This window comes from Pipistrellus kuhlii, unplaced genomic scaffold (genome assembly GCF_014108245.1).
Source record: "Pipistrellus kuhlii isolate mPipKuh1 unplaced genomic scaffold, mPipKuh1.p scaffold_m20_p_24, whole genome shotgun sequence".
In the NCBI taxonomy this organism is placed as follows: Eukaryota; Metazoa; Chordata; class Mammalia; order Chiroptera; family Vespertilionidae; genus Pipistrellus; species Pipistrellus kuhlii.
Genome location: NW_023425523.1, coordinates 5716056 through 5737665, shown reverse-complemented (window position 1 = coordinate 5737665; position 21610 = coordinate 5716056). Strand labels below are relative to the sequence as shown.

Sequence of the window (21610 nt, the reverse complement as noted above, 5' to 3'; positions counted from 1 at the left end):
CCTTGGTTCCCTTGTGAGTCAGAAATGCCCCTGAAGGAAATTGTAACTCAGAAAGATCTAGTGTATCGGGGCGAAATGCTTGTTGTTTCCTGAGAGAATTTAATTTGGTGACCTGTCATTCTAGTATTGTTTTTTTAGCTTGACATGCCCTAAAACTACTAAACGTATGCATGTATCTTCTTACCCCACCTCCCACATGGTGCCTCCCTGTGCTCTCCTCGCTCTGGGTCCCCGGATGCCCATCTCCGTCCCCACCCAGCACACCTGCCGTGAGACAGACAGCCTTCCACAGGAGCAGCGGCTCGCCCGCAGGAACCTCCCCTTCTTCCTGCCTCTGAGTCCCCAAGATGCTGACCCTGTTCCTGGGACCATCCACTCACTCTTCACTGCATCCAGTGTCCTCCTCTGCTTCTGTCTGAATTTTACATCATTCTGTTAGAACCTTGATCTCAGTGCTCTGCTGCAGTAACTGGCTCTCCACTGCATAAATCCATAGCATTCTGATGGGTAGAAGCAGGTTAATTTAAAAAAAGAAGAAGAGGAGGAGGAGGAGGAGGAGGAAGAGGAGGAGGAGGAGGAGGAAGAAGAAGAAGAAGAAGAAGAAGAAGAAGAAGAAGAAGAAGAAGAAGGAAGAAGGCAGCTAGTCCTTCCTTCTTTATTTATGTGTCATTATACTTATTCATTTTTTATTTTGGTCATCAAAGGCAATACTTCCAAAATTTTATCTAGGCCAAAAGGTTAACTCAGCTCCTCCCATCATGCCTAGCATATGGTAGACAAGCCCATTAAGTATTGATTGAATGCATGGATAGATGGATGGATGGATGGATGGGTTCAAGTGGTGACTGTCTGTGGCTTCATAGTGAGAAAACATGAAAGCCAGGCATTAGTAAGAGGAGTGTTTTTAGGTAAACAAGGTTTGCGGTGCCATGGTTGACTTTTTTCTTAGATGTCTAGCTAGGTCCACCCCCATAGTTTGAGAAGACAAATTAGATTCCCCATCTAGTTACCCCTCACCTTTTTTTTTTAAGGGTCTGATTGGACCATTATGGCTACCAATAGAGGCTTTGTCTCCATCACTTCTTTGAAAGAGGTTGAATTCGATGAACAACCTCTTGCTTTGGTTGAGATGCAACAGAGAACAATCCAGTCCCCTCCCCCCTTCCCCACCTGTTCTCCTCCTCTCGGCCCCATTTCCTCGGCTAGTTCTTATCATGGTCACCCCTAAGCATCAGAGGCGCCGCCAACATTTTGAGGGGATAAGGGGGGAAAAACCTGGGGACACAGTACTGCCTGATCTTTCTATTGTAGAAGGACTTAGCTTGAAACTTGGAAGGAGAAGAAATACCAAGAACCCTTGTTTTTACACGAATAACCTCCCTGCTCTTTATACTTTCTCTCACATGATAGCAGACATGCAGATCTGGCCTGGCAAAATGCTTTCGGTGGCCCTCTTGCCTCTTGACATTTGGGGGAAGAAAAAAAACAAACACAAAAACAAAGAATATCTAGTTGTCTGGATCCCTATTCCATTGGCCATGACTTCTGTGAACTCCTGACTGAGTTCCTCTCTTGACATCATGGATAGTGAGAGACTCTAATCCAAGGAGCTGTGGGTGATGACAGAGTCAGGCCTTAGATGCTCACATGCACCCTCCCCTCCCCCAACCCACCCATTCTCTTGTAAGTCTGCAAAGACGGGGAAGGGATACAGACAGCAAAGTTCTCGGGGTGCAAAAAAATGAGGCTCTGGCATCTCCGGAAGCCAAGCCTTCCCGGATATTAAAAGGTGTGCACCTGCCAATGCTTCTGTTCGTCTTGTCTGCCAAGGCGTGACAAGCTCCGTCATGTCCTGAATGTCCAGCCTCTCTCTCCCCACCCCCCGCTCGAAACAGATGCTCCCTCCATGCCCGTCACAGCCACCCGCCGCCGCCATGTGTCCTGTCGCACCGCCTCGATGTCATGCCATGTCTCCATCCCCCCTCCACCCTTCATCCTACTTGAGCATGTAGTGTGCGATGACTCTGACGCTGCGTATACACCCCTGTATACATGTCTCTTCTTCCTTGCAAGATTGTGAATGCTTCGGCCACTCCAATCGATGCAGTTATATCGATCTACTAAACACAGTCATTTGCGTGAGCTGTAAGCACAACACTAGAGGGCAGCACTGTGAGCTATGCAGGCTGGGCTACTTCCGCAATGCTTCGGCACAGCTGGACGATGAGAATGTGTGCATAGGTCAGTCCCCTTCTCCTTTCAGAAGCTACTGTTCTGTGCCTTACCCGCGCCTACGGGGAGCTGTGGAAGGCGGAGAGGCTGGGGGTGTGCACCACGGCCAAGCCAGAAGGAACTTTCTCTACCGGGAAAGCATCCCTGTGGTAGACTGAACATTCACCTGTGCTGGGTGAAATCGTAGTTGGGGAGGGTAGATGGAGAAACCTTACATGGCTGTTGCTTTAACAATAATGAGCTGGAAAAAATGTTTCAGAGAGAAAGGGATTTTTGATTTTTCTTTTGCATGAATTCCTCAAATCGGGTCATTTCAACCTAACCTTAAAGTGAAGCTATGCATTCAACCTCAAGAATGGGGTCTCATTGTAGGGGCCTGAATTGTCGAGGTTAGGATGCAACCTCTTGCCCATAATCGCTCATCAACAAATATCGGTTGGTTATCTATATTGTCATTTGCAACCGAGAGCCACATGCAGCTGGTAATGTAGAAAAGCCTTGCCTGCCTTTTCATCCACAGAAAAGAAATTCCATTTACTGGATTTTTCTACAGTCTCCCCAAAAAAGAGAAGCAATTTCTCAGAATTATTCTAGATGATTCATTCCCTTAGCTTCGTGAGCCCTGGAAAATTGAGTCCATGGGGTTGGGTCCCTGGGGCGCTGTCCCCACCCACCGTGACGGTGGACCATGTCAACTGGAGAGAATCAGGTGGCCTTCCCATCCCCCTGCCTGTGCATAGTGGGACCTGTCTTTAAGAAAAGGGAGCGGATGGGAAAGTAAGAACCAATAAATGGAATTTCACGTCATCTAGGGAGAGATGCATATATTCAAAATGGTGCAGGCTGTGAATCAATTACCACACCAGTAGGTTTAACCATATAGGCAACCCATTTTAAAGGTAGAATATTTCACATAGAGACTAATTTTAACAGAATACAGGAGGTGAAAAATGACCGATGGTCTTTTCATAAATAAAAAAAAGGAACCCAATCAATATGCAATTGTGGGATCATCATTCTCCATTCTCAATATAGGTATTTGCTAAGTGTCTCATTTAAATAGCTGTGCACCTTGCTTTGAATCCTCTCAATTGGGCCAAGTTTACATCCCACTGTGTATATCTCCAGTATGTCCTATTTTTCAAAGCCTTCCTCACTTATCTTTTGTGAATTAGTGGAGAAATCACTGGACTTAGAGGCCGGAGACCTGGGTTCAAGTCCCAGTGTGCTATATAATGGCCGGGTGCCTTAGGTACGTAAGTCATCTGAGGACCCCCGGTCACATTGGGATCCTACAGGACTCACGGCAAACACTCGGTGAACTGTGTGCTGACATGTGACTGTGTTTTTTTTTCACTTGCTCCTTAGAAACAAAGCTGGAGGGGGAGTAAGGGGTCAGGGGTAATTTCCACTGATAACTTCCCAATTTCTAGTTGAGAAAAGTAAGGTGAGTTGACCCACATCATGCAGTGTTAGCAGAGTCCCTTTTCTGACTTCAAAGCTTGAGCATGGTCTCCCAGCCTGACCCAATTAGCAAAGCTATGCTTCTCAGACTTAACTTATAGGATTTTTTTATTAATCTTTATTGTTGAAAGTATTACCTACGTCCTCTTTTTCCCCCATTGACCCCTTTTAGCCCATCCCCGCTCCCTGCCCCAGGCCTTCACCTCCCTATTGTCTGTGTCCATGGGTTATGCATATACCCATACAAGGTCTTTGGTGGATCTCTTCCCACCCACCCTCTCCTGCCTTCCCTGGAGGTTCCACAGCCTGGAATGCTTTTTGAATGAGAGCCACAATTTCACTCCAACCCTAGGAACAGAAATTCAATTGCCTTTCTAACACAACGGGGTTACGGAGATTTGAGAATATTACTAACAACCCAAAGAAGTGTAGCTGTCTGCATTTTGAATGCAGAGTTCCATGTTGCTGAATGTCATCTGTAAAAATACATAAATGCCACACTATAAATATGGAAGCAAGAGAAAAGTTAAAATAATAAACAGCACAGGGATGAAATCTATTTTTATTTATATACGATTAAAAGGTTTTACTTAATTTCACGTTACTTGAAATAAGTTAAAGAAAAAAGGCCTCAAAAGAAAAGATTTGTATCCCAGGGACTTGCTCATCGCAGGTAATGTTACAATACCTTGATATGTTTTATTTAAAGTAATATTTTATTCAGAGGAAGCTGGGCCTTTTCCCAGTCCTTAAAATAACCTATGAAGGACAAAATCTGTGCTCCCCCTCCGATTCCGAGATATAGTTGTATCATAAATCTATGCTTGATTATCCACAGACAAGAAGCCAGCCCATTCTGCTTTTGTCTTTTAAAACATAAGCTGCTGATAAAATATGGAAGCTTAAGTAGACATTTTTTTTTATTTATTTATGCTTTTTTTAAAAAATCAAGAGCCGTTGTTTTGGGGTTTTTGTTGTTGTTGTTGTTTTTCCATTCCTAGAAAGTCTATTCATTAAAATCCTAAACCTTTGGGGAATGTTAGAAATTAGAAATCTGGGAAGCACGTATTTTCACTCTTCAAACCTAGGAAAGGACTTGGTAAGCAGAGACAGGTGTTGAGAGGTACCGTTATCTACATTAGCCAGTAGCTACAATGTCCCCCTTACACACCAACTCCTTACACTGTGGCCTTTTCCTAAGGGGGGGGGGGGGGGGGAGATGGTTAGAGAATGAACTGAAAAATGTGGCCAGCTGGTATAAGCCATGGTCCGTCTTTTGTCTGTAGTCTATATATGCACATGTGCAATGAATCAGTGACATTGAGATACCAGTTTTCCCACATGAGGGACCAAGGGCAGGGAAATCGGGACTGAGGTGGAAGGTTGCTCCTGGGGAGCCTGTGGATCATGGCCAAGGCCCCCGGTGAGCCCTGTCAGCCACATGCACCTTCTCCCTATCCCCCACAATTACGCTCCCCACAGGGCTCCAGGCTCAGGGCAGGACTGAGGGTTAAATCTGGGAGGGTTTGTTTTTTACAGAAGGCACCCATGGAAATGCATGGGGATCTACCCAATGCCTTGTCACAGAACTAGAAAGTTGGATCTCACAAAAATGTGAACTTTATCAAAATCTTCTCTAAATATATATATATATATATTAGGGCACTACCCCAATTCTTTAACACCTGGCCATCAAATCCACCAGGGAACAGCCCCTAACCTCTGACCAAACACGGAGGCTGTTGAAGTAGATGCACACTGTTTGCATCATTTGATATCCCAGCAAATGTCCAATGCAGGCTGGTCCATGTTGCCGCGGTGATCGCTGCTTTGGGATCACTGGTGCATTTGACCCATTTCCACACAAACTCAGCACAGCCATGTCTCCAGAGATATATGGCACTACCTCCTGTGAGCAGCAGTTACATGGAGAGGACGTCCATGCTTCTGTCTCGTAGACCCTCCGGCAGGAAGCAGGAAGCAGGAAGTTAGAGGATGCCTGGTTGGGGACCTTAGGTTATCACTGCGGGGCTCAGCCGTTGCTACCAAACAGGAGCTCTGCTGATATTGTGTCATTTTTTTATTCCCCTGGAAACCCAAGTTCAGGTCGTCAGCGGTCCCTTCTGTAGAGCAAAACAAACGCAAGACACTTTGACCCTATGAATCAATCCCAGGATAGCTATGCAGTCAAACCTCCAAAAGTATTTTGTGGCATTTTTTTTTTTTTTAGTCCAGCAGCTCTGCCTGTTCTTCCTAGTTTCATAAAAGAAAAGAGAATCTCCAAGACCGTGCTCCTCCCCCCAGCACCTGCCGCTCAGCATGGTCCCATCCATAACACAGATACTTCTCAACCAGTGGTTCTCAGCCTTCCTAATGCCGCGGCCCTTTCATACGGTTCCTCATGAGGTGGTGACCCCCAACCATAAGATTATTTTCGTTGCTACTTCATAACTGTAATTTTCCTGTTGTTAATGAGTCGTAACGTAAATATCTGTGTTTTCCGATGGTCTTGGGGGACCCTGCCAGCGGTTCTCAAACTGTAGGTTGTGACATTACAGTTTCGAAGTAGCAACGAAAATAATTTTATGGTTGGGAGTCATCACAACATGAGGATCTGTATTAAAGCCAAAACCGGTTTGGCTCAGTGGATAGAGCGTTGGCCAGCAGACTGAGGGTCCCAAGTTTGATTCTAGTCAAGGGCATGTACCTTGGTTGCAGGTACATCCTCAGTAGGGGGTGTGCAGGAGGCAGCTGATCAATGTTTCTCTCTCATCGATGTTTCTAACTCTCTCTCTCCCTTCCTCTTTGTAAAAAATCAATAATATATATATATTTAAAAAGAACTGTATTAAAGCGTTGAGGCATTAGAAGGGCTGAGAACCGCTGTAAACCAAAGTATTTGTGTGGATGGTGGAATGTAGACTGCACTCCGTCTTATCACTTATTCTCATGTCTGCTGGAGGAAGTTCGTTACACCCACCCCTTTCCTAAGACAACCCCTGGCATACACCGGGGTTCAGACATTTCACATTTTGGGGTGGGGGTGGAAACAACTTTGTTTACAAATTTTTGCATCTAAAACCTTCTATTAATCAACTTTTTATGGACTAATTGACTAGGGTAGTACGTGAATTCACACTGGCCAGAGAAAATTCTACTACCTGGCTAACAAAATATTGGTGGTTTATAGTCAACGTATACACATTAAACAGTAGAACACATATGACAGTTTGGAGATAGGTACCTACTTACACATAGGCTCAGAAAAAAAACATCTTAATGCCATAACAGAATTAACTTTTTTTAAAAAAAAATTTAAACAACAACCCCCTACACACAGGTTAAGATAGAAAATGCCTATTTAAAATGAAACTAGCTATTAAGGACAAAGCAAGCCAGTCCAGGAGACAGCGTTTTAGAGTTAACCTCGTTTTATTTTTACCTGTGTATACCTGTTCGTCTTCTACATGTTTGTAGCAGAAGAATGCTGGCCTATAAAAAGAAAAAAAAATGATTTAATCACCATGAAATAAGTCACCGTGCTAAGGCCTTCCACGTTCTTTGAAGAAGTTAGCTCATTGGTTCCCAGGACAAAAAGTGAGAGCCGGCCTGTGGCCCTCCGTAGTGTCAAACCCTGAGTCTCCGTGGCTAACGGCTGCTCTACTGGGTGACACTGAACCGGAACTCCCAGGGCTGGCTACAGCGGTGGTTCAGTTGTTTTCTTGGTATCATTTTATTTGGGGTTTGTTGTGTGTGTGTGTGTGTGTGTGTGTGTGTGTGTTAAGAAGAAAACCTCTTCCTGGGACCCTGGTTCAAGAGGGAACGTGCAAGACGGAGGGGCCCAAGAACCTGCCCGTGATCCCACAGTGGGGTGATCAGGCAAGAAACTTTGTCCCCGGACTCCACACGCTGCCACCCAGCTGGTCCTAAGGGCCAGGCGACCAGATCCGGCCCTCAAGCCCAGCCCTGCTCAGGCCCTAAAAATGCCTCCCATGAGACTGTGGGCAGAGTCAGGGAAACATCCCGTTTCCTGCTTATGACCCACAGCTCAGACAATCCAGTGAGGAAAGCCTCAGCACAGACAGTTCCGTGGGAGCTCAGCGTTTATCTTTCCTTTCTAAGCATCCATCTCAGCGGCAGAAAAGCCGCACTGGCCTCGTAGCTCAGGCCCTCCTGGGTGTCGTCCCGGGTCAGAGAGGAAAGCTGCCTGGGAACGGACAGAGTGCATGCATGCGTGTCCCACTTTAAAAGTGTCCTGTCCGGCAGTTCTCGGATCCGGAATGCAGCAGGTCAGCCCGTTGGAGTCATTCCGTGCAGACTTGGCCCTGATGGTGGGCGATGTAGCCTGGCTGTCCCCATTGCTGGGGGCGTCCATGAGACTGTGTAAGCTCCCCCAGCAATGGCTCCTCCATCAGGCCCCCTTCGTGGGGGGGGGGCACGATGCCTTGTCTCCCTGGAAGGTTCTGGTTGATTTCCTGGGAGGCCGAGCAGAGAAGTCAATGGACCTGCCGCGGCCGCCTTGCCAAATCATTTCGATCGCGGCGTCTTTCCTCGAGGAAGCGAGGTGGTGATGGACGTGGCACGTGGGTCTCGGTGGCCCCCGGGCCCGGGCCGGCTCTCCAGCCCATGTGTTGTCTGTTTCTGCAGAGTGTTACTGTAACCCCTTGGGCTCCGTCCACAAGCGCTGTAATGACTCGGGATTCTGTGAGTGTAAGGCGGGAGCCACAGGGCCCAAGTGTGATGAGTGTCTGCCGGGCAACTCCTGGCACGCCGGCTGCCGACGTAAGTAACCGGGCGCTGCCCTCGCCCGCTGCCGCATGGCCCCCCTGCTTGCCTGGCCGGCTGTGCCTGTGGTTCTCAGAGCAGAAAAAGGCCCAGCCCGACCCCTGCCGAGCCTGGGAAGCTACCCGAGCATCTCCCACTGCCGGGCAAGTGCCAACTGGCACTGATGTTGGGAAAGGATTTCAAGAATGCCTTTGCTTCCCAACCAAATGCCATTGTCTTGATCATGTTTGTATTATTTTTGTTTAATCCTCACTGAGGATATTCTTTTCCATTGATTTTTAAAGAGTGGAAGGGATAGAGGAGTAGAGGGAGAAACAGAGAGGAGGGGGAGGAGGAGGGGGCAAGAAACATTGATGTGAGAGCAACACATGGACTGGCTGACTAGGAATCAGACCTGAGACCATTGAGTGGGTAGGCGGACGCTCAAACCACTGAGCAACACCAGCCAGGGCCCAAATGCCACTTTTCTAACAAGTTCCAGAAGTGGCGATCTTAGCCATTCTTCATAAACTCAGGATGTTTTTCGAAGTCTGCTCTAGGGAAGACGTGGGATTTTATTTTCTCTGTCATTCCCTTTCCCACTCGCTCTTCTTCCTTCCTCTTCACCTTCACCCACTGTGATAAAGACAGGAAGCCTGTTGGTCACGTTCTATTCGCCGAGTGGACGTTTCTTTCTTAGGTTTCACTTAGTAGCATTGACTATCCATGTTTCTCCTTTAAAATAATAAAGGTAGACGCCACCTAATGCCACACTCGATGGCGAGGAGAGAGAGCAATTCGTCAGCCGCCCAGCGGGTGTCTGAGGCCTGGCTTGGGCCCCTCTGATGGCTGGAGCCACTCGCGTTGAAATATCGCACGTGGGTCTGCGTACCTGGCCAGACCGTAAATCCAGCGGCACAATAGGGACCCGGCCTGAGAGCCCTCACTGCGGAACGAGGGCCGGTGTGTCTGTGGTTCATATATTTCTTGAGCCAGAAGGGATCCTACAGCCCCGGAGCCCATAAATTAGATAATATCTACATCTCGTATCGCTAGCCTGGCTATCATTCCCATCCCTGAATCTTAACCAGAAACCTAACGGTAATCCATCTAAGGGGCACGTAAATGCCAGGGGAGAATACATGGCAAACGCCAATGCAGATGTCACGCCTCTGCGGTTGGGCACCATCCAGGGAGCCCTGAGCGGAGGCTGGGGTCACCCAGTCCAGCCTCATCACTCGGGGGGTCCTCAGACCTTCTTGAAAGCCTTGTTGGGGGAGGTGGCGTGTCATGTGGTGTGTCGGAGGAATGTGAATTTCAAATTCTGAACAGAAGCTTCCTGGAGTCCTGCGTAGCGTTCTCTGCATTTTAGCTCTGCACCAACCTTCATCCATCAGTACCCAGCCGGCCGGCCGGCTCTGAGGAACACCAGGCAAACCCCCAGCCCAGTAGAAAACCATGCAAACCAGATAGGGAACCATCTTTGGTTGGCTATCGACATTAAAAAACAAACAAACAAACAAAAAAAAAACTTAAGGAAATAAATGTAAGTTGATTCTGACCACTCACCGTAGCCGGAATATCTGAACCGGTATCATTGCAACACGTAATGAGCATTAAAATGATCAAGGAGACGGTTTACATTTCTCCCTCGGGCTCTGCAGTCAGACGTGGGTTCTGTGCTTACACAGAACAGCTCAATTAGGACTGGCCATATTGCGAGGCGGGATGGCCACATATGTCTACCACATTGGACTGCGCAGCTCGGGAGGGCTCTTTGCTTGCTTGGCGCTCGGGAAAGGTGCCAGCACGCGGGGCCTGCGGGAAGCTCGTGGCTCCGGGGCCGTCCGGGAGGTGAGGGAGGCTGCTCGCAGAGTCAGTAGCCACCTGTCAGGTGCGGGGCTACGTAACGGGCGTGGAATGTCCCGCCGCTCCGATGTCACGGAAGTCAGGAAGTTGGCCGCAAGTGGGCCAAGGTGAGGTGGGATCCAGGAGCCGGAGGGCGTGGCATTAGCAGACAGCGCAGTCCTGGCCCTGGCCGGGGGCTTGGTTGCTAGAGCGTCATCCCGTCTACCGAAAAGGTGGCTGTTGTGGGCTCAATCCCCAGTCAGGATGCCTATAGGAGGCAACCGATTGATGGAGGTGCTCCTCTAGCCATCCTTTACCTGCTAGTGAGGATGTGTGTGTGTGTGAGAGAGAGAGAATCTCACTCTTCTAACCGTACATGTAACGTCTAAGTATGAAAACCAGCCCAGGTGCTGAAGGGCCCCACACCTGAAAGGTGCAGGGGAAGAATGGTGAATCCGGTGAAGGGCCAGTCCTGGCCGCCAGCACAGCAGGCTTCTGGGCAAGAGGAGCCACAGGTGAGCTGGATGGGAGGGCACCTGGCACTAAAGTCTAGTGAAGCCAGGGCCCCTGTTTCTGGGGGTGGCAGCTACCGCCTTCCCAAGGACTGTGGACTCGGCCACCAAGGTCTTCTCTCTACACCTCCTCCTGGCCAGTGGTCGGCAAACTCATTAGTCCACAGAGCCAAATAGCAACAGTACAATGATTGACATTTCTTTGGAGAGCCACAGTTTTTTAACTTAAACGTCTTCTAACGCCACTTCTTCAAAATAGACCGGCCCAGGCATTGGTGTTTTGTGGAAGAGCCACACTCAAGGGGCCAAAGAGCCCGTATGTGGCTCTCTAGCCGCAGTTTGCCGACCACGGCCCTAGGTGGTTCCCGATGGTCTAGGGCTCCTGGTCAGTCTGAAATTCTGCGTGTGTGCCTGTTTCAGTTGCAGTTCGCCTCCATGGCTGGGTGTCCATGTAAGTAGGGGCCTTGCAAGAATGGACAACGGAAGGTAGACTCTATACCTTTAAAGATAGATGCCAGTGATCTGACCTATTTGCATATGAACGCATTTCTGGGGAATAATAATACCTTTCAAGCTATCAACAGTTCTTGATGATGCATTTGCCATTGTGTCAGGGATGTCGATGAGTGCATCGTCTTATTTCCCAAGGGAGGTCAGAGCATTCTCCTCGATGTATACTAGTAGATGGGAAACCTGAGATTTCAAGGCCCCCCAACTCCAATACGGGGGAAGGGGCGAGCGGAGCTTTTGTGAGGATGGCTCGTGGGGTTCGCAGCGGCATTGTATAGGATGCTGTGGTTCCCGCTTTGCCGCGATAGCCACAGAGGCTTTGGTGATCTGTCCCAGGGGCGGGCCAACGTCTCCCGCCCAGTAAAGGGACAGAGCCGTTAGCTGAGGCTCCATGGACCATGCCACCTCTGTCCCGGCCCCTCCCCTCTGTCAGCCGCTGTGCCCGAAGCCGTGGGCCACACAGAATGAACGGGTGTGGTCTACGTCCCAGTAACATCTTTGGAAAATTTGAATTTCATCCGATTTTCGCGTGCCGTGAAATCTTCTCCTTTGGATTCTGTCTCCGTCACTTGAAAATGTAGAAAAGCTGGGCTCGGCCTGCACGTCAGGGTCGGATTTATTTCAAACTCGCACAGCAGTTAGAAACGAAGAGGCAGGGGACCTTTCAGTAAAGGGGAGAGTGCGAAGCAGAAGGCAGAAGAGAACCATTTTAAAAAACAACATATTGTAATCCAGCCACTGTAGCTCTGTGGCTGACCATCAACCTATGAACCAGGAGGTCACGGTTCAATTCCAGGTCAGGGCACAAGCTTGGTTTGTTTTGCTCTCATCATTGATGTTTCTATCTCTCTCTCCCTTCCTCTCTGAAATCAATGAAAATATATATTTTTTTTATTTTTTTTTTTAATAAAAACCATTTCATTGAAGCATGCCCTGTCTGGGTACCACAGGGCAGGTGTCTAACTAATTCCTCTTTACCAGGCCCTAATTCACATTAACAAAATGGTTAGGATTTCCAGAAACATGAAGGCTTTGACCATATAATTTCCAGGATGAGACCACGGTCGGTGCCAACCACTGAAAGGCGCCCGAGCCGGCCAAGTCAATTTAGCATCAATTTGGGACAATCAGCCGCTAATGGAAGAGCAGGGAGGGTGCCCCGTGCAGGCGGGCTGCTCAGGCTGGCGTGAGGCATCGTCTCTCTCCGTGAGCAGCAGCAGCCTGCCGTCTCAAATATCAGCAAAAAGCTTTACGCAGAGAGAATTACGGTAACATCAGGCGGCCACGCCGAGGGCACGGGGAAAACACACAGACCCTGTGGAGGATGTATTTCTTGCCCTCGCCTTTGATAGCAGAGGCAATCATTCTGCATCCAGGGCAGGCCCGGGCTTTGAACCCACTTCTTTTCTGTCCCAACGCCCTGTTGAGCGTGACTGAGCCTATGAGTCTCATAAACTCTGGATCGTGTGGCTCTGCCCCCATAGGAATAGAATGCCATGGCCCAACTCTATGTAAGTGGCATCTGCTTTTGGTCCCATCTTTGTCCATGTCTCTATTTTGTTCAAATATTTTTTTTTATTGATTTTAGAGGGGAAGGGAGAAGGGGGAGAGAGTTGGAAGCATCAATGATGAGAGAGAATCATTGATGGGCTGCCTCCTACACGCCCCACACTGGGGATGGAGCCCACAACTCGGGCATGTGCCCTGACCAGGAATCGAACCATGACCTCCTGGTTCATAGGTCAAAGGTCAACCACTGAGCCACGTCAATTGGGAAAATTCTCTATTTTTTAAAAAAAGATAGTTAACCTTCAGTTTTCTATTGATGCTAGTGGGGAGAAGAGGCCAGCATTAAATACTCAGTAACTGGTGTGAACTCATTAAAATTGGATTTCATCGGAAACGGGCACATACACAGAAATTCATGCACAGTTCGTCTGCTCTGCGTCCAGCCTCCATCCCAGCTCATCACTGTAGCCAGCAGTCATCCAGACATGGCTGGATCTTTTAGGACAGAAATGACTGCTAAGATGCATTTTTAACAGTATTCCTTCCCATTGTAGGATTAGTGTCATGTGGTGTAGTTATTTCTTCTGAGCTACAGCGCCTTTAGGGGAGCAGGCGTATGTCTCAGAGACAAAAACACTACGAAATAATGAAATATCGATGTAATTATTTTTAGGAATCACAGCAAGACTTCTTTTTAATTAGTGGTATTGACCCTATGGACTCAGTCTTATGTTAATCTGTATTCTTTATCATGAAAATCTATAATATGGACAAGGGCACTGTCCACACAGATTCTGAGTGCACAAAGTTTGGGAGTGTACAGGTGGGCCTGTTACCCGGGTAACCGGGCATTTTCTCGGGGCTGGATAACAGGTGGCAATCACAGCACTGTCCATGCCTATGCTGGCTCCTTTCCAGCAGTTTCCACTTAGACGGCATGTGGGTGGATGATAAGGCTTCTCCTGAAATATTGCACCCCCTTTCTAATTAAAATAAAAATGGAAGTTGATGATTTTGCACCCAGGATGCTAAGCTACCGATGGAGGTGACGTATGACTTCTGATTTTATCAGGTCTGGAAATTTCTGAAGTTATGAAGACTGTCCAAGGTTGTGGGAGGGGGGAGTTTGTGAGTCGCCTATTGGCAGGTGCACCTAATCAAACATGACTGAATCAGTCAATCATGTTCATTGGATTCCTCCATTCACACACCTGAGGTCAGGTCACACCACACTCAGGAGGAGATGGATGCCCTTCATTTTACCTTCGGCCACGAAGGTTGAATCAGTCAGGAGGTCAAAGGACTTCATAAGAGTCTTGCTGAATCTGTTGAATTCAATCTCCCCAGCGAATGGGCTGGCTAGAGAGTTGTCCGATCCATTCATCTGTCCATGCAGTCATTCCTTCACTCATTCGCTCGTTTATGATTCACACTATCATTCGTTTAAAAAATAACTGAAGTCCTACTGTGTGTCAGGAATCGTGGCTCGCCATCCACAGGCCTTGTTGAACCTGCATCAAACCCTTTTAGCAGGTATCTCCACTTTACAGTCCACGAACCAAGGCTGAGAGCGGCTAAGTCACCTGCACACCCTCCTCTAGTGCAGCTTACCCCTGGGCTCAGTCCATCCGCACGCCCTGTCCATGGGTGGCACTGCAGAGCCCCTGCCCCAGCCCAGACCAACCTGTGTGTTCACAGGATCCCCAGGGGATTCCTAGCACATTAAAGTGGGAGGCAACTCATGCGGCCTTCCACCCAGGAAGGGCTGATGGGAAGTTCCTGGGTTGCATGTCTTTATCACTTAGGCCAGTGGTCGGCAAACTCATTAGTCCACAGAGCCAAATATCCACAGTACGATGATTAAAATTTCTTTTGAGAGCCACATTTTTTTAAATTTAAACTTCTTCTAATGCCACTTTTTCAAAATAGACTCGCCCAGGCCGTGGTGTTTTGTGGAAGAGCCACACTCAAGGGGCCAAAGAGCTGCATGTGGCTCTCGAGCTGCAGTTCACCGACCACTGACTTAGGGTTAAAATAACGGTGGTGGGAGGCCAAGGGCATGCATGTACCTTGTAGAAATTTGTGGAAGGGGCAGGATCCCGCACCGACTCCCACACCATCCTTTTCCGGTTTTCTTTATCAGCACGTAGTCTACCAATCCACATCCTATTAAAAGAAGGAGGATCATGCAAACTTAAACAAGGAGCCTGTTTGTTTTCTTTCATCCCTATCATTTAAGAGTGGTTAATAATTGATAGGTGAATAATAAATATTTTAATATAGTAGTGCATTGCATTCAGTGATGAATATATCAAAAGGAAATACAAAGTGAGTTCCACAAGATAAACTTTTACTGGGGACACGAAATGGAACATAAACTTTGACGGCAATTACCATTTAATTCATTCATGTTTGCGAGCGTATCAAGAGAGGAGCTCGTAACTCAGTTAATTGTTATGAATTATTAACCGCTCATCGGAGAGGCGATGAGCAGCAGGCGCTGCGCTTGTCGGAAGATGTCTTCCTCGGTGGCTGTCGCCTCCGTGTCATTGGCTTCACGAGGACAAAAGGGAGAGAGGATGTCAGCCAGGTTCTGGTCATCCAAAAGCAGGGAGTGGCCTCATGGGGCGTCTCAGGGAAAGGTGAGCTGAGATTGCAATGGGATAGTTGTTGCTGTGCCCACTCCACCTAACTTCCGTCAGTTCTCTGAGGGCAGACTGGGCATCTGCATGGTATAAAACTCCCCAGGAGCCCAACCTGGTGTTTCTGAGGTGAAAGTGTTGGCCCCAAGGTCCGAAGGGTCTCGGGTTCGATTCCTGGTCAAGGGCGTGTACTTGGCTTGCATTGTCAATCGTGGTCCTGGTCAAGGGCATGTGTAGGAGGCAACCCATCCATGAGTTTCTCACATCTATGTTTTTCTCTCTCTCTCCCTTCCTTCCACTATCTCTAAAACTCAATGGAAAAAGTATCCTCAGGCCTGGCTGGTGTGGCTCAGGAATTGACTCTCAATTATATAGACTCAATAATTTATAACAATTAACTGAGTCAACCCAGGAACCAGGAGGTCATAGATTGATTCCAAGTCATGGGCTCGATCCCCAGCGTGGGGCGTGCAGGAGGCAGCCGGTGGATGTTTCTCATCAATGTTCCTATCTCTCTATCCCTCTCCCTTCCTCTCTCTCTAAAATCAATTAAAAAAAATTTTATTTAAAAAAAGAAAAAAATATCCTCAGGTGAGGATTAACAACGACAACAGAAACTCCCCAGACAATGATGATACGCAGTCAAAATTGAGGGCCACATTGTACATCATCAGAGCGATTTCGTCCAACTATGAATTTGAGTCCTGGTGTTATAAACCCCAAGTGAGATGCCAGCTGAGCTTCAGCGAGGCTCCCCTACTTAGACTCAGAGGTCAGGGGGCCCCAGCCAAGGCCTGTAGCACCGCAGGCCAGGAACAGCTTTATGAAGATGGCCAGCCATTTCTGAGCCAAACATGCTAAGATCAAGAATCCACCTGGATTTCAAACTACCTGCTGTAAATAGCCCTTTCTTCCTCAGAAAAATCAATGTTCCCCATTCCTTCTGTTGGATGGAAAAACCTTCAAAACGTGGAAGCTTTTTTATTAACTAAATCCCAGGATTTGTTGTTTAGTGTCAGCAGCGTAAATGCTTTGTAATTGATTTTTCTGAAGAGAAGTGGAAACTTAAGCCTCCTTAATTTCCTTTTATCTTGACACACATGATTAGCATTGCTGCAAAATGTATTTCACCAGGTGCCCAATTACCATATTTTAAAATCCACGTCCTCATTGCACACTTGTCTTAATAAAATATTTTCTTGCCCTAACAGGTTTGGCTCAGTGGATAGAACATCGGCCTGCGGACTGAAGTGTCCCAGGTTCGATTCCAGTCAAGGGCATGTACCTTGATTGCAGGCACATCCCCAGTAGGGGGTATGCAGGAGGCGACTGATCGATGTTTCTCTCTCATTGATGTTTCTCTCTCATTGATGTTTCTATCCCTCTCCCTTCCTCTCTGTTAAAAAAAAAAACAACTCAATAAAATATATTTTAAAAATATTTTTTCTAAGAAAGAGGGAACACAAATGTATAAAGATACAAATATGACCGCTTTATTCCTGTCCATAGCTTTATCCTCCTTACCCTCCTTTCTCTCAACAACAAAAAAAACAACTATGTTTATATTCAATTATATTTTTAGAAATAAATGGGGTTATTAAAAAACATGAACACCTGTTCATTTTGGAATCTTGGGATAAAAAGAACATGATGGACAATGACAAAAAAATTAAAGAAAATGGAGCAAAATATAATATTTGCAACCTACGTCATGTGCCGTAACCCTTATAGACTCCATCAGATATTTAGTGTACCATGGTTCCTCTTCACCTTAATTTGCTCAGGTGAAATGAAAAGAATCAGACCTACCTCCTTTAATCTGTGAGAATTAAATAATAATATGTTCCTTAGCCCGGTCCCTATCGCACAGTGAGGGCAAGAAATGAGATACAACCGTAAGCAATGATTCCTGCCCTCACCGTTTCACTGAACATGGTGGCGGCTGTATCAACGAACTTAAGGAAGCAATCAGCTTCCACACGCAGGACATGATCAGTGCGAGTCAGAGCCGCTTCCTGAGAGAATGACTTGGAAAGAAACGGGCTCTGGCACTCACTGCAGCCCAGGTTTGGTTAGTCCTGGTTGTAATTGCGATCTGTTACTGCAAAATTTAAGATTTTGTCTCTAAAACTGGTGCCTTTGAGCTTCCCAGCTTCCAAATAGGAAAATAAAGCTGTTACACTGAGCTTCTCCCGTAGCAGCCCTCCTTCATCAATTTTAGGGTCATCTTAAATCTTGGAAATTACCCTGTAATACTCAAAGCCCTGCCTGCTGGCTGGGTCTGGAGTTACGGTGACCCCTTAACAAACCATCAGCCCGACCGGGTTCCCCATGTGGGCATAGAGCCGCTCCCCGGAAGTGACCCCTGGACAGCTCCCGCCCATCGCGTCCCCCTCGGACCCTAGTGGTGGTGACTATTTTCAGCTTGGCTACTATGGACACCCTCAGGAATGGGGATGTCAGACACACCTTCAGCTCCCTCTTTTCATTTTTGTTTTTGTGTAACTCAGGAACCTTTCCAACGGGTTATCTGGCTATCCTTAGCAAGTTCAGGCTAGGTGCTGTGTTTCCGCAGTCCAGATTCCTCCTCTTATGAAGAGAGACAAATGAAGAGAGATTCTCATGTGGCATGGAATGAGGTTGAGTTTTCCTGCAGAAGATGAGGGGAGGAGGAGGAGAACAGTGGGACCCCACGTCATGCTGCCCTGGCGGACGTGAGGTTGAGGGTCAGGGGGAACTGGAGGGCACCGAGCACCAGAGGAGGCGTTCCTCCTCCTGCAGGCCCAGCCTCGTCACCTCGAACGGTGACGATGAGAAGGAGCCAGGCCCTGTGAAGAGCGAGGAGAGTGCGAGGGAAGTGTGACCGCCACCAGCCGCAGGCCGGTGTGGGGTTCATGGTCACGGGCGACCAGCCTCGCTTCAGTCAGTGCATTTGACATGTGCCTTCTCACCGCACATGATAGTGGCACGTTATCCTCTGTTCTAACATGAAAGTTGTCATAACTGCATATCGAGTGAGGAATCATAGGAGAATCGGGGTAAGAAGGAGCAGGGCAGAACGAGAGACCCTGGGTTGAGGGTCTCATTAATAAATAACCACCCAGCTGAAACCAGTTTGGCTCAGTGGATAGAGTAGGGGTGTCGAACTCAATCAGAGAAGGGGCCAAAATCTAAAATCCAGCCTAAATCGCGGGCCGAATGGTTTACTGAACAGTCATAAACTGTCATTGTGATGGAAACGCAGCGGAGTGCAGTAATGACAGCGCGGTGCGGGCCACATTGCAAGGCCTGGCGGGACGGATTTGGCCCGCGGGCCTTGTGTTTGACACATGTGGGATAGAGCATCGGCCTGCAGACTGAAAGGTCCCAGGTTCGACTCCAGTCAAGGGCATGTACCCTGGTTGTGGGCACATCCCCAGTAGGGGGTATGCAGGAGGCAGCTGATGGATGATTATCTCTCATCGATGTTTCTAACTCTCTAACCCTCTCTCTTCCTCTCTGTAAAAAAATCAATAAAATATATTAAATAAATAATCACCCAGCCGGTGTGGCTCAGTGGTTGAGCATCGACCTATGAACCAGGAGGTCATGGTTCGATTCCCAGTCAGGAAGAAGGTGAGGCACCGCCGGTCCCTGGCTTCAAATGCCACAGGAATACAGAAAATAGTGCTTCTTTAGAGCGTGGGTGACAAAAGCATCATCCGTGTACTGAGAGCCCAAACAGACACGGAAAACACGTCTCTGCAAAGAAGACGGGCATTTCCCGGGGATCTTTTCTTCCCCTCAGCAGGCACCTCGTTCCCAGGACAAAAGCCGACATCCCTCTCCAGCAAACGCTTTTGAAAACACAGCAGCGATCATGACTAAGCCCCCAGGGGTGCCTGCAGTTCAGGCTCGGCCCAATTCTTTCCCTCCAATGGGCTTAAGCTTTTCCTGCTGACTGTGTCTTTCTTTACAAACGGCCGTGACTTTCATAAGCAGGAAAGATGAATACCATGGAGGGGAATGGGCTGGTGTCTTACAGATACAGACGCCCACGCCGTCAACGCTTACTAAATCAAACTGCATCCAAGCATATTTGAGTAATAAATGTGCCAGGCACCATAAGCATGCTCGGGGGCTTCCCATGTATTATTACATTGATTCTTCCCAGTGACCCTGCAAATAAATGCTGCTATACCTATTTTACTTATTTACTTTCAAACTGGAAGCCCGATGCATGAAGATTCATGCTAGAATGGGCTTTCCTTTCCCTAGATGCTGGTACCGCCTTTCCACTCTGGCCCAGCCCCTTTCTGCTCTGGCCCCACTTCCCACACTGCCCCAAGGCCCTGAGAGACAGGGGGTGGGGCAGAACACCTGCATCCCGCCGCGCCCCCATCACTCAGGGCCTGTGTATGCAAATTAACCACCCTCTTTGTTGGGTTAATTTGCATATCACTCCTGATTGGCTGGTGGCATAGCAGAGGTACAGTCAATTTACATGTTTGTCTATTATTAGGTAAGATGTATCTTTACTGATTTCAGGGAGGAAGAGAGAGGGAGAGAGGGAGGGAGGGAGGGAGGGAGGGAGGGAGGGAGGGAGGGAGGGAGAGAGAGAGAGAGAGAGAGAGAGAGAGAAACATCAATGATGAGAGAGAATCATTGATCGGCTGCCTCTTGTACCACCCCACCCTGGAGATCCAGCCCACAACCCGGGCATGTGCCTTGACCAGGAATCAAACCCTGACCTCCCTGGTTCATAGGCTGATGCTCAACCCCTGAGCCACACCAGCTGGGCTGTCCCCATTTGAGAGAGGAGAAACCTGGGACTCATAATGGGTTCAAAGCCAACAGCCAGCAGGCGACAGAGCTGTTATGAGACCAAGATACAGATCTGCCTCTCAGTCCCTGGTGCCACACAAACTCACGGCCATGGGTCCAGCTAGCCCCGCTTTGGCTCAATCCTCTGATCCCGGTGGGTAGGAGCAGCCTGCGGTGTCCAGTCCCGGAGCCGAGCCCAGCCACAGGGCCCGCTCGCTCTGGACAAGAGGGAAGCGAGCTCAGCGCTCATTCCTCGGGATGTTCCTGGACAGAAACACGCCCCCCACGCCGGAGAAAGGGTCTTCCGGGTGGAGACCAGCACTGACGACAGAGGCCAGTGACCTCTCCCTGCCCCCTCGCCCTCTGACACCAGGAGCCGACCTTCCTCCCTGCCTCTACACATGGAATGTATTCCTCCATTAACCACATCCAGCCAGGCTCCCTGGACCCAGCTCCCAGGTCACGGTTCCCGTGCACCCCTAGGAGCAGCCTGCCTCTCAGAAAGCACCGTGGAGACGCGGCGTCTTGTGTCAGCCCGGGGTGTTAGTGGGGAGAAGGAGGTGTTAGCATTCGAAGGAGACAGAGCATGCAAAGCCAGCCCCAAATCCTGTGTCTCGCACCAACCAGGAAGTCCTGTAACCCAGGGTTCGAGGGCCCACGTGGTTTCCTATCGGTCCGCACACAGCTCCGTCTGGCTACACGTTGCAATGCAATGGCTCACGTAACACGATGCATGACTTCAAACACCCCCACCCCCCCACCCCCGACCATGACCTTTGTGCTGTTTTCAGAGACGCCGCCCTGACACCATTCTCCCTGAGGCCACACCGAAGCGCGAGGCCCTGCAGCCAGGGCAGTGGTCGGCAAACTCCTTCGTCAATTTAGAGCCAAATACCAACAGGACAATGATTGGCATTTCTTTGGAGAGACACATTTTTTAAACTTAAACAACTTCTTCTAACGCCACTTCTTCCAAATAGACTCGCCCAGGCCGTGGTATTTTGTGGAAGAGCCACACTTAAGGGGCCAAAGAGCCGCACGAGGCTCGAGAGCCTTGGTTTGCCGACCACGGAGCCAGGGAATTACGCACCTGGAGCACTGTGAACTGAGGGTACGGGTGGAGGAACAGCCCCACCCCCACGCCAGGGAGGGCTCTCTGGGTTCCAGCGGGAATCCAGCGGCGGGCAGGCCCACGTTGTAGCTGAAGGAAATGCGTCCTCAGTGGCAAACAGATCTTCTGTTTGGTGGCTCATCCAACAATAACTTATTTTTTATTAAGATATCTTTATAGCAGGATAATTGCAACGTCCTTGTATAAATATGACC

The 21610-nt window shown here is 48.6% G+C and overlaps 1 protein-coding gene and 1 long non-coding RNA gene across 6 annotated transcripts in view; one reads left to right on the top strand and one right to left on the bottom strand.

Moving 5' to 3' along the window:
• NTNG1 (netrin G1) overlaps window positions 1-21610 on the top strand; it is a 195135-nt gene that overhangs the window by 163861 nt on the left and 9664 nt on the right. The window contains exons 6-7 of one of the 5 annotated variants that reach the window (XM_036452660.2): window positions 2074-2241; window positions 8344-8478. The exons of 3 other annotated variants lie outside the window; for them this stretch is intronic. In XM_036452660.2, coding sequence (XP_036308553.1) covers window positions 2074-2241; window positions 8344-8478 — 303 coding nt within the window. The remainder of the gene's footprint in view (window positions 1-2073; window positions 2242-8343; window positions 8479-21610) is intronic. One more of the 5 variants, XM_045586955.1, reaches the window with a different exon arrangement.
• Window positions 3881-21610, bottom strand: part of LOC123652985 — a 28072-nt gene continuing 10342 nt past the window's right edge. The window contains exons 2-3 of the long non-coding RNA XR_006742587.1: window positions 9861-9876; window positions 3881-3893 (exon numbers count right to left, since the gene is read on the bottom strand). This is a non-coding gene — a long non-coding RNA (uncharacterized LOC123652985). The remainder of the gene's footprint in view (window positions 3894-9860; window positions 9877-21610) is intronic.